Source organism: Camelus ferus, chromosome X (assembly GCF_009834535.1).
Source record: "Camelus ferus isolate YT-003-E chromosome X, BCGSAC_Cfer_1.0, whole genome shotgun sequence".
NCBI lineage: Eukaryota > Metazoa > Chordata > Mammalia > Artiodactyla > Camelidae > Camelus > Camelus ferus.
The window spans coordinates 46,351,300-46,364,317 of record NC_045732.1 but is presented as its reverse complement, the minus strand read 5'-3'; the positions used below and the strand labels follow the sequence as shown (position 1 = coordinate 46,364,317).

At 35.8% G+C, this 13,018-nt stretch overlaps 1 protein-coding gene across 1 annotated transcript in view; it reads right to left on the bottom strand.

Moving 5' to 3' along the window:
* LOC102514038 (testis-expressed protein 11) overlaps positions 1 to 13,018 on the bottom strand; it is a 62,764-nt gene that overhangs the window by 49,001 nt on the left and 745 nt on the right. Inside the window, exons 2-3 of the mRNA XM_032474671.1 lie at positions 10,367 to 10,469; positions 4,226 to 4,350 (exon numbers count right to left, since the gene is read on the bottom strand). Of these exons, the coding sequence (XP_032330562.1) occupies positions 4,226 to 4,350; positions 10,367 to 10,469 (228 nt within the window). The remainder of the gene's footprint in view (positions 1 to 4,225; positions 4,351 to 10,366; positions 10,470 to 13,018) is intronic.

Below are 13,018 nucleotides of genomic sequence, written 5' to 3'. Positions count from 1 at the left end.
GTATACAGACAGATGATCCTCCTAATAGCCTAGTCTTTTATTTCCTTAAATTCCATGCTCCCAGTTACCTTAGCCATTCACTAGCACAGTCATTCACTGGACACTGCCATTACTAATAATTACAGCTCTTCCATACTCTCAGTCAGGGCTGGGACTGGGTGAGTCAGGTGATGCAAGTGAGGCTCCTAGGGTACAAAATTTAAGGAGGCACTCATTCTCAGGGTTGTACAAGGGCCAGTTCCAGGTGCCTCACTCCCTTACCCTAGTCCTGCACCCTGTTCTGTTTCATGTATTCTACTTTCTGACCACCATTTCCTGCCTTTCTATTTCACTCCCTCTATCACTCCAGTAACCCTTCAACTGCATTAAGATCTTCTATGCATTGAGACTACTAATTTTTCACTGGCCCTCATCCCTGTGATGTCTTGCCTTTACTCTGTAGTCAATTTAAATCCCATGGGGATTAATTATAACCATTTCCTTGTTCCTTGATTTTCCGGACCCTCTTCTACTTCATTGTATTCATCTGGAAAAACCACAAGTCTGGTTAATTCAACTTTCCAGTGACTTTCCTGCCTTCATCCATGTAGCTGAAAGTGGCAGGATAAAAACCCATACAACTATTTGCTTTATTTTAAAACTTCTTCAAATGGACTTTAATGCTACAAGGCAAGCATATCACATTACCCTTGTTATTCACTTTCTTGATTTTCTGGATGCTTAACTGACACCTTCTTTTCTCAACCTTACAGCACCTCCTCTCCTATTCTCACACTCAGGTGATGACCTTGTTTCCTACTTCACTGAGAAAATTGAAGCACTCAGGAAGAGAACTTCTACAGATTTCTACTACCACATCTACTCACACACCGGGGACCACACCACATACTCTGTCTTCTCAACTGCTCTCATAAATGAACTATCCACATTCCTTCCTAAAGCCAATCCCTAAACTTATACACTTGCATTCACCACCTCTTGCCTGTTTAATGATATTATTCTAACAATTCTTTTTTTCTCTCTCACATTGTCAACTTTTGTTGTCCTGCTGGATCATTCTGATCGGTATATAAACATTCTCATTAATCCCAATTCAAGTAAACAAACCTCTTAATCTTCTCTCACCAACTACTGCCCAATTTCTTTTCTCCCCTTTGTAGCAAATTCTTCTAAAGAACTGTCTATACTTATTGTATCTAATTCCTTTCCTTCAGTTCTTTCTTGAGCCTACTCTAATCAGGCGTTTGTCCTATCTCTACAAAAACTGCTCCAGTCAAACTCACCAATGACCTCCATATTATAAATGCCAATGGTCAATTCTTAGTCCTCATTTTTTCTGATCTATCAGCAACATTCAACATAGTTGATTAAATTTTCTTCCTTGAAATACATTTGGCTTTCAAGTTACCACATCACCCTTGTTTTCTCCTACCTCATGGGTTGCTCCCTTTCAATCTCCTTTGCTAGTTCCTCTTCCTTTCTCCAAACCATTAATGTTTGAAGGTTCCAGGCTCAGTCTCTGATCCTTTTCTCTACTCCGTATATACTCAATCCCTTGCTAATGGCAATCAAGTCTCATAGCTTTATATACCATCTATTTATTAATGACTCTTATTAAACTTTTCTCTTCAGCCCAGACTTTCCCAACTCCAGAGTCATATATCCAAATTACTACTCAGATCCCTATTTATCAATGCATCATGTCCAAACTGAACTCCTGATTTTCCCCCTAAACCTGCTCTATTTGCAACCTTTCCTAGTTCAGTTTTTGGAAACTCCACTTAATGACCCAATATTTTTCTCTTATACCCTTCATCCAATCTGGCAGTAAATTCCGTTATCATTCACCTCCATTGTTATCTCCCTTATCTGAGTCACCATAATCCTTTCCCTGTATTACTTCAAAAATTTCTTAACAGGTCTCATTGCTTCCACCTTGGCTCTCTTATGGTCCATTCTCAATACAATACCCAGAGTTATTTCTGTTAAAATGAAAATCAAATCATGTCACTGCTCTGCTAAAAACCCTCTAATGGTTGCTCATTTCAAAAGTGAAAGTCAAAGTCCTTTCACTGGCCTGTAAGGATCTACATAATCCAGACTCTCCATTACCTCTCTGACTTCATCTCTCACTAATCCCACCCTTTATTTACTCTACTTTAGCCATACCAGCTTCCTTGCTACTTGTGGGACCAACCTCAGGGCCTGGAATACTCTTCTTCACTTCCCCCATATATCTACAGGACTAGCTCCTTCACCAACTTCAAGTCTTTGCAAACATGTCATCTCCTTGATGAGACTTATCCTAACCATCCTATTTAAAACAATAACTCACACCAATCCCAGCCCACTCCCACACCTGATCCTTTTTATGCTGCTCCATTTTTTCCTGTATTACCTATCAACTTCTAAAATATTATGTAATTTCTTATTTTTATTATGCTTTTATTATCTTTCCTCCTACTACTTGAATATAAGCTCTAGGAAGGCATATCACTGTTTAAAAGAGCCTAGAACAGTGCCTGGCACATAGTAGGTGCTCAATAAATATTTGCTGAATGAAATATTCTCACTAGCACTTGCAATGCCTTTTGTAAAGCAATTGTAGTTAGTGAAAACTTCTTCTTTTGTAGACATATTTCTGAGTTTGGTTCATCCATCCTTCTTTCCATCTTCTAATCCAAACTACCTGAGGATTTTTTTTCTTGACTCTTTCCTCTCTTTTAAAACCACTTTCCTTCTCAGAAATATTTCAGAAATATAGTTCCATAATTCTTCCACTGGCTTTTTTCTGCTTTCCTTATCAAACATAAATTTGCAAACTTTCCTTTAAAAAGATATTTGCCTTTGGGTTATCCACTACCAAATTTCTCTCATTTCCTCTTCCTTATCATTCTGCACACCTTGTATCTTATGTGCCAAATATACTTCCTCCTCCAGGAGTTCTATTACCCTACTTATTAACATCAAAACACACATCACTCAAACTCTATTCAGCAACTACTTTGGGCAAGATATTGGGCTAGGTACTAGAAATTCGGCCCTCAAGGATTTTATAAGTCAAGTTGGACAGACAAGCTATGCATTAGCAATACAAGGCAGTATACATGATAAAGACCAAATAAGTAGCATACAAATTAAAAGTTACTGCAATTCAGAGTAGGAAGAGAGCACTGAGGATTAGAATTCATTTGGGAAGTCTCTACAGTGGAGGGAAACCTTAGGTTGAACTTTGAAAAAGCAGCATTTAAATAAGAACATTTGTTAAAAGATGGGGTGGTATAAACAAGACATGGAAAAAGGAATGTGACTGTCCCATTTGAGAGACACTGTGTTTGGTTGGAGTGATAAAAGGCTTATGTCTCCACTATTCTAGATCCTGTGCCTAATGTAATGGCGGCTTATACCACTATGATGATGATACAGGGGAGTAATATGAAATAAAGTAGAAGAGATAGCTGTGGTTAGAGTGCATGTTGTTAATAAGAACAGAAACACTATACTTGTAGACCAAGTTTCATAGATTACAAATCACATTTTCAGCCGTCTTCTCAGTTAATTTTTACAACAATCCTGTAGGTAGGTATTATCTTTATTTTACAGACGGTGAAATTAAGAGTCAAAGAAGTTAAGCACTTAAGTGGCAGAGTTCTCAAACCCATTCTATCATGCAGTCCAAGAGCTCCACAGTTGCCACATGCTTTTCCTAATCCTATATATTACTAAGACCAGAATTCTGCAAGGAAAAGAAGGAGGTACATGTATTTATTACTTCTAAAGTTGTTTTGTGGTTATGAACTAAAAAGGTCCATAAAGATTTAAACTGTTTTTTGCAAACTGATGAGAAAGATAAGTTTCCAAATAGATAACTATTTTGTGGGGCATGGTGCAGCATTTTAAAAAATTTTTTAGATTTTTTTAATTAAAAAAATTTTTTTTATGAGGTAGCATTTTAAATCTTGAGTTTCTTTTAAAAATTAATGTTTTGCTATGTTTATTTTTTACAATTTTAAGCACAAATATATTACTTCATTTTGTTTTTATTTACTCTACATCATAAAGAAATGAAGAGAAATAAAGCAATTCTGCAACAAAGCTTGGTGTGAAACTCTGAGGCAAAATAGAGGGTAAAAATGCCCTCTCCTGTGCCTAACTGATGATGATCCCATTGTCTCTGAAAATAGAAAAGAGATAAAAATTTCATAGAAAGGTACATAAGGATTACCTCTAGAGCAAACTGGGCAGCTAAACTGAGGAGCATGACAGTTGAACCTTTATCTGTAAGTATGTCATTCTCTTCTTGTTCTTTAGCTGTTAATAAATTCTCTAAAGCAGTAATTGCTTGCAAAGCTGAAAAACAAGGAAACAATTTAAAAAATGTTATCAAAGATAATAGCAATCTATAGTTAATTATAGTTAATTTTACCCATAGTTAATTATATCACAATACTTTGGAATTCATTTCAAGAGTACTAATATTAATTAATTTTCATGAAGTCATCTAAATTGCTAGACTGTCAAGGAGGAATTGAACCTCAGAAAAATGCCTAACAGAACATTTCACCTCTGAATTTATTCCATGGATGTATCTGCAAAAGTGAATAAAAACAGACAAATATGCTCATGAAGCAATTTTTATAAGAGTCAAATATGGAATAAAGTTAAATTCTATCAATAATGGATGGACTAAATACAATTTGGTACATCCATAAAATGGAATATAATACAAAAAAAGTTAAAAAAATAAATGGTGGTATTATATTCCACTAAATGTCTTAAAGGTAGACCATGATAAGTTAAATATATGTATTCAGACCTTCAGTAACAATTAAAATAAAACAAAAAGCTACAGCTAATAAGCCAAAGAATGAGATAAATTTAATCATAAAAATCCAATTAATCCAAAAGAAAGCAGAAAAAAGAAAAACGGCAACAAAGAACAAAGATAGGAAAAATAGTCCAGTCAAGATGGTGGAGTGGTAGGACCACGAGCTCTCCTCATGACTATAATGAAACCACAACTGACTGCTAGACAACCAATGAAAAAAGACTAGAACTTAGCAAAGAAGATCATCTTCAACTGGAAACATAAAGAGGAACCACAGCAGGATGGTAGGAGGGAAGTGCTCATGATATAATTGGGCCCCATACCCCCCAGGTTGGCGACCCACAAGCTCAAGGATAATTAAGTTGCAGAGGCCCACCCACAGGAGTGAGAGCTCTAAGCCCCATGTCAGTTTCCCCAGCCTGGGGTTGTGGCACTGGGAGGGGAGGAGACCCAGGAAATCTGGTTTTGAAGGCCAGTGGGGCTTAACTCCAGGAGCCCCATGGGACTTAGGGAAACAGATTCACTCTCTTTGGAACCCTACATAGAATCTTGAGTGTGCTAGGTCCAAAAACAGAGGCAGTGATTTAATAGGAACCTGGTTTTGGAGAGTCTCCTGGGGATGTAAGAGATGGCTGCAGCTCACCTAGGGGACATAAAAGCTGGTCGTGGACATTTCTGGAGTGTTAATCTACAAGAGCTTTCCTGTAGGCTGACATCTTAATTGGATTATCAGCACCAAGACCTGGCCCCACCCTACAGCCTATAGGCTTAAGGGCTGGGAAGCCTCAGACCAGACAACATACTGGGTGGGAACACAGCCCCACCCATCAGCAGACTTCCTAAGCCACAAAGGCCTCTAGACAAGGCCCTACCCACCAGAGGTCCAGGACCAAGTTTCAACCAGCAGTGGGCAGGCACTGGCTCCTCCTGCCGGGAAACCTGCATAAGCCTCTAGTCCAGTCTCATCCACCAGGAGACCAATACCAGAAATAAGAAAACAACAATCCCAAAGCTTGTGGAAGGAATCCACAAACACAGGCCAGACTCTACATTAGGACAGGCTGGACTCTAGCCCTTGGATGACAAGAGAGGTGTGTACTGCTGGGACGCATAGGACATCTCCCACAGAGGGCCACCTCTCCAAGGTTGAGAAATGTAACTAAAGCTACCTAAAAATACAAATAGAAAGATAAACAATATGAGGCGGCAGAGGAATATCTCCCAGGCCAAGGCACAAGATAAAATCCCAGAAGAAATAAGTGATGAGGAGATAGGCAATATATCTGAGAAAGAGTTTAAAGTAATGGTGGCCAAGATGTTCAGAGAACTCAAGAGGAGTATAGACGCACAGAGAGAAATTTTTAGCAAAGAGTTCGAAAATATAAAGAATACCCAAACAGAGTTGAAGAATAAAATCACTGAAATGAATAACACACTAGAAAGAACCAAGAATAGACTAAATGAGGCAGAAGAATGGACCAATGAACTAGAAGACAGATTAGTGGAAATCATTAGTGCAGAACAGAAAAAAGAAAAAGAATGAAAAGAAATGAGGATACTTTAAGAGAACTCTGGGACAACATGAAGCACACTAATATTTGCATTATAGGGGTCTCAGAAAGAGAAGAGAGAAAAGACTTGACAAAATTTTTGAAAAGATAATAACCAAAAACTTACCCAACTTGGGAAAGGAAACAGTCACCCAAGTCCAGGAAGTGCAGGGAGTTTCACAAAGGATCAACCCAAATAGGAACACACCAAGGCACATAGTCATCAAATTGACAACAATTGAGGATAAGGAGAAAATATTAAAATTAGCAAGAGAAAAGCAACAAATAACATACAAGGGAACTTTCATAAGGTTATCAGCTGATTTTTCAGCAGAAACTCTACAGGCCAGGAGGGAGTGGCACGACAAATTTAAAGTGATGCAAGGGGGAACTTACAACCAAGAATATTCTATCCAGCAAGGCTCTCATTCAGACTTGATGGAGAAATCAAAAACTTCACAGATAAACAAAAGCTAAAAGAATTCTGCACCATCAAACTAGCTTTACAACAAATGTTAAAAGAATTTCTCTAGTCATCAAACCATAAGAAAAGAGAACAAAAAGAAGAAAGAGAAAAAAAGATCTAGAAAAGATTGCTTTGGCAGTTTGGGGTCTTTTATGGTTCCATATGAATTTTGGAACCGTTTGTTCTAGTTCTGTGAAAAATGTTGTGAGTACAGGGGTTACACTGGATCTGTAGATTGCTTTGGGTAGTACAGCCATTGTGATAATGTTGATTCTTCTAATCCAAGAGCACAAGATATCTTTCCATTTCTTTGTATCATCTTTGGTTTCCTTCATCAGTGTTTATCAGTTTTCAGAGTATAGGTAACCTCCTTGGTTAAGTTTATTTCTAGGTGTTTTGTTCTTTTTGATGCAATGGAAACGTTTATGCCAATTATACAATTCTAGTTTTTTAAGTGAAAAAAAAAGTGAATGAAGGGCTGTAAATTGCAAAATATCCCTCTTTCTTATAGGTGCGTTGTATTCCCTTACATATATATGCTGCATCTTCTTTATCCATTCATCTATTGATGTGCACTTATGATGCTTCCATATCTTGGCAATTATAAACAATGTTGCTGTTAATAGCAGGGTGTATGTATCTTTTTGAGTTATTTATTATTTTGTGGTTGGCTTTATTCCTTTGATAACTATGCAAGTTTAAAAAGCTAAAGCTCTAAACAGTCTTAGAAACAATGAAAAGCACATATATGTAAAATTTAAAAGTATATGCAGTATATTGTGTACATGTATTTACATGCAAAACATTGTATATGTGCAGTCAAACTGTAACAATTCTACCTAATAAAATTGAAGAAAAAAATATAGGACAAATAGAAGACAAATAACAAGATACTAAATTTAAATCTAGCTATATCAATAATCACGTTAAAATATAAATGGTCTAGATGATCTAGTTAAAAGGCAGAGATAGTCAGACTGGATTAAAGAAAGCAACTTCCAACTGTAAGATACCTACAAGAAACATACTTTAAATATAAAGCCAAAATTGGCTAAAAGAAAATGGATGGGATAATATATACTAAGAAAGCTGGAGTGGCTATATTAATATCAGACAAAATAGATTTCAGAGCAAAGAACATTACCAGTGACAGAAGATTATTTCATCACAGTATAGGATTCGATTCATTATGAGGACACAACAATCCTAAATGTTTATGCATCCAATAAAAAAATTAGAAAATACAAGAAGCAAAAACTGATAAAACTGCAAGGAGAAATGAACAAATCCACAATTACAGTCAAAGATTTCAACTTCTCTCAATAGTTGACAGAATAAGTAGACAGAAAATCAGCTAGGATGTTTAACACCATTAATCAACTTGACCTGACATTAATAGAACATTTGACCCTACACCAGCAAGACACACATTCTTCTCATGTGCACATGGAACATTTACCAAGAAAGACACTATTATGGGCAACATAACAAGCCCCAACATATTTTGAAAGATTTAAGTTATACAAAGTTATGATCTTTGACTAAAATAGAACTAAATTAAATTAATAAAAAAGTTCTCTGGAAATCTGCACATATTTGGAAAATACATAGCATATTTCTAAATAACCCACAGGTTTATTTAAACTGGACTCAAAAGTCATATTACAAAGTATTTTGAACTGAATTAAAATGAAAACACAATATATCAAAATTTGTCAATTGTCACTAAAGCAGTACTTAGAAGCTAATTTACAGCATTATCTGTTTATGAGACTAGAATATAGGTCTTAAATTAATGACCTCAGCTTTCACCTTTGGAAACTAAAAAAAAGAAGAGCAAATCAAATTCAAAGTAAGTAGGAGAACAGAAAAGATAAAGATCCAGCAATCCCACTTGTGGGCATATATCTAGAGGGAACCTTAATTCAAAAAAATACATGCACTCCAATGTTCATAGCAGCACTATTTACAATAGCCAAGACATGGAAACAACCTAAATGTCCATCAACAGATGACCAGAAAACAAAAAACAAAAAACAAAAAACCCCCTAGATGACTAGATAAGGAAGTTGCGGTATATTTGTACAATGGACTACTACTCAGCCATAAAAAGAATAAAATAATGCCATTTGCAGCAGCATGGATGGAACTAGAGACTGTCATTCTAAGTGAAGTAAGCCAGAAAGAGAAAGAAAAATAACCATATGATATCACTTATATCCGGAATCTAAAAAAAAAAAGAGAAACAAACTTATTTACAAAACAGAAACAGACATACAGACATAGAAAACAAACTTACGGTTACTGGGGGGAAGGGTAACACTAGGCAACAGTAAATTTTATTGTATGTATCTTCAATAAACATGACTAAAAATGGTCACAGATAACTGGGGAAGAAATAAAAAGATTGAGCTCATGCTATGTTTAAAAAGTAAAATAATTTTATTCTAATAGTGTTAAAAGAAAAGGTTTAATAGGAAATCTCGTTGTGTGAGGGGCTTTTGCCATTTTGCTGGCAAAAGTTGTGGTTCAGGTTCTTTTATCCTTCAGCATAATATGTCAAGTAAAACAAATGCCTAGATATCTATAATGAAAACATTGATGACTGACATGACAGCAATATTAACCTTGATAAAGAGCTGATTCCAATTTAATACTTCTTAATTAACATACAGGCATACTTTACTACCCTGGAACATTTCTTTCTCAAAACAGAATAAATCCTCTTTCTTTTTGTTATGAAGTGAATAACAGAGTCCACTGCACATACAGTAGATATTTATAAATAGTTGCTTAATTGTATTAGTATAAATTCTCTTTGAATCTTATTAACCCAAGCTTCTCAATTTCTCAACTTGTGCCCTTCACAAAGGGCAACCCAGATTTGCTCACCTACCCAGAAGGCTGAACAGGAATAATAACACACAATAGGCATATCTGTAACCAAGTTAAGATATATGTGTGCGCAGACACACTAGCTAGGAAACCATGCTTAACTTAATGGAAAGGACACAGCACTAATGGAATAAGGTTCATGTAAGCAACTGCAACACTGTTAACTTTGTGGAGATAAATTCCGTTTCAGGGCCAAATCTCTCACCAATGACCTCCCACATAAGTGAAAACAATCAAAAGGTATCCTGGAGACTTCCATTCTCTAAAGATAATTCTTAACTGATTGCAGTATAATTTCCTCTTGTCCCCAAAGCTTTTTAAACTTAATTTTTAACAGGTTGGTTCAAATTACAGAAAATACGAAAAAGTATACACTGACAAGACATTCCCTCAGTTCTTGTCCCACATCTGCCTAGTTCCTACTCCTTCGGTAGTTAGCCCCTGTTCTTTTATTCTTGATGCAACTTTCCATAGTTTCTTTTTGCATGGTTGTACCATCTTACACAGGAAGGCTAGAATATATATTCAACTCCATTGTCTTAAAAACAATTTTTTCTATTATGGTCAAAGAGGATTATTTATTCTTTGTGTTAACAGTCAAATTTAACTCATAAATAACATTTCTACCTTTCTCAGAGTTTCTCTCTAGGATTGCAATCTTGAATATATAAAATTGAGTGAAAATATTTGTAGGATCATATCGTTCAGCTTCTTTCACTGCCTCTTTAGCCTGAAAAAAAATATTGGATCCCTTTTATAATAGATACAAAGAAGACCTTATCATATTTTACTAATACTAATAAGATAGTCACAATGGCTGAGGGATACTCATAATGAAAGGATATGAATCTAAGAAAAATCTTTAAAGAACTGCTCTCTTAAAATGCTACAGGAACAGTGAGTTCTGCTTCTGAAAATAGGGCACATTATATATGTCAAACCAACCCTCTTACTAAAAACAACCAAAAATGTTGGATAATTATTATATTTTTTTAATTCCAAAAGCAACTGATTAGCAAAGCAATTACCAAGCAATATCTAAGGAAAAGTGAGGTCCCAGAGAAGTAAGTAGAGAATTCAAGTCATTTTTTTCTGGTGGGTATGTGTAAATCTAGGCAAATGTTAACTACAGTTTTAATGTACCTTACTAAGTCAGGAAAACAGATATCAAGACTCAATGGATCATATTCTTAGCTAACGGCAAACCAGAAGTAAACTCACTTTTACCCACATCCCCAGGGGACTGCAAAGAAAGTTACCTCGGTTCTGAGAAGAATGCAGCAAAATGGGGTAGGGAGAACCAATCCCTGAGGCATAACACAAACAGACTTTCTCATGTATTTACAGCCCCAAATTATATTATATGGGAAGCCAAAATATGTCAAGTTATGAATTTAGTTTTCATTGGTCCCAAACTGAAGAAGCAAATGTAAATCCTCTCTGGGGGAAGGCACCTTCATCTTAGGCTTCAAAATACTCCCTAAATAATTTTTCAAGAATCTTCAGTAGAAACATAAAAAAATCAAGCACAATAGGAACAAGGCACCTTAAGTGAGAATCAGCAGAAACGACAAATAGCAGAAACAGATTCTCAGGATGCAAATATGAAAATTATCAAAAACTGCCTAAAAAAATCTATGTTTTCGAAGTTTAGAGAAATAAAAGATATGCTCAAAAACTGTGTGTGTGTATGTGTGTGTATATATATGTGTATATATATATATACTATATATATATATGTTGATATTCAATAGAACATATTGATACAGTTAAAGTAGTTGTTTCTAGCTAGTCTGATAGACACGACCAAACTCCATTTCACTGATCCACGGCTATTTTAGACAAGCCAAGCTGACCACAAGTAACAACTTCTGCCTTCTGCAAAACCCACCAATCAGCATTTACCCTTCATCATACCTTATCTGCATAACAACTTCTGCCTCCCCGGACCTGAGTGAGAACTATGGCGGAAAAGTTCATCCATGCCCCTCTCTCTTTCAGACAGCCCCTTTCACTTTCAGTATACCCACCAATCAAAACTTACCTCTCAGTACTTCTCATTTGCTAAGAACCCACCAATCGGCTCCAAACCCCACGCGTAAAATAACAAAGTCTGTACACAGAGAGTAGGCTCCAGTCCAACCAGAGATCCCGTCTGCAGGTTTCTCTCAAAGTCTGTACACGAGCGCGGGCTCTAGCCTAACTGGAGACCACTCTGCAGGTTTCTCAAAACAAACCTGTGTCTCCCATTGAACTGTCTCTCTCTCCCTTCTTTCTCTCCAATTCTAACAGTATCCATTCTGATTGACTATTGCCCAAGCCATATCAGTTGTTAAATTCTTTTAATATCACAGAAGCTTGTAAGAAATAGAAACTGTAAAATGTGACTTTGCTGATTTGAAACAAAGGAAATGCTTGAAATGAAAAATACAATAATCCAAATGGAAACATAATGGATAGACTTTTTTGGGGGAAATGATAGACTTAATAGCAAATTATAAGCAGGTGAAGGGAAAATTAGTGAACTGAAAGATAAGACAGAATAAATCAGCAAAAGTTCAGCACAGACAGATTACAAACATGGCAGACTTTTTTTTACGACAACCTCTAAAAGAATATAAACAGTAAATAATTTCCACACTAGTAGACAGGGGAAACCAGGAAGTAAAAGAAATTAGGAGAGTCTTTTTAACAAATGGCACTGGAACAACTGGACATCCACGCGCAAAAAAAAAAAAAAAAATCTGGGCACACATTTTAAACATTTCACGAAAATTAACTCCAAAATTATCACAAACCTAGATGTAAAACCCCAAACTATAGAACTCTTACAGGTAACATAAGACAAAATCTATGTTACCTTTGGTTTAGTGATAACTTGTTAAACATAACACTGAAAGCAACATCCATGAAAGAAACAAACTGGACTTCATTAAAATTAGAAAATTCTGCTCTGTGAAAGACACTGTTAAGAGAATAAAAAGGCAAGTCACACAATAGTATTTACAAGACATATATATGATAAATGAATTAAGACATAGCATTACAAAAAATAAATTAAAAAGGAAGACAGCAAGACAGGAAGAAAGGAACAAAAGAACTAAAAACTCAGTTAAAAAGGGAATAGTAAGTCCTTCTCTATCAATATTACTTTAAAAAGAAATGAAGTAAACTACCAAATCAAAGACACAAAGTGGCTGAATGGCTAAAAAACAAAAACAAAACAAGATCCAACAAATGTGCTACTTACAAGAGACTAGCTTTAAGGAGACACATAGC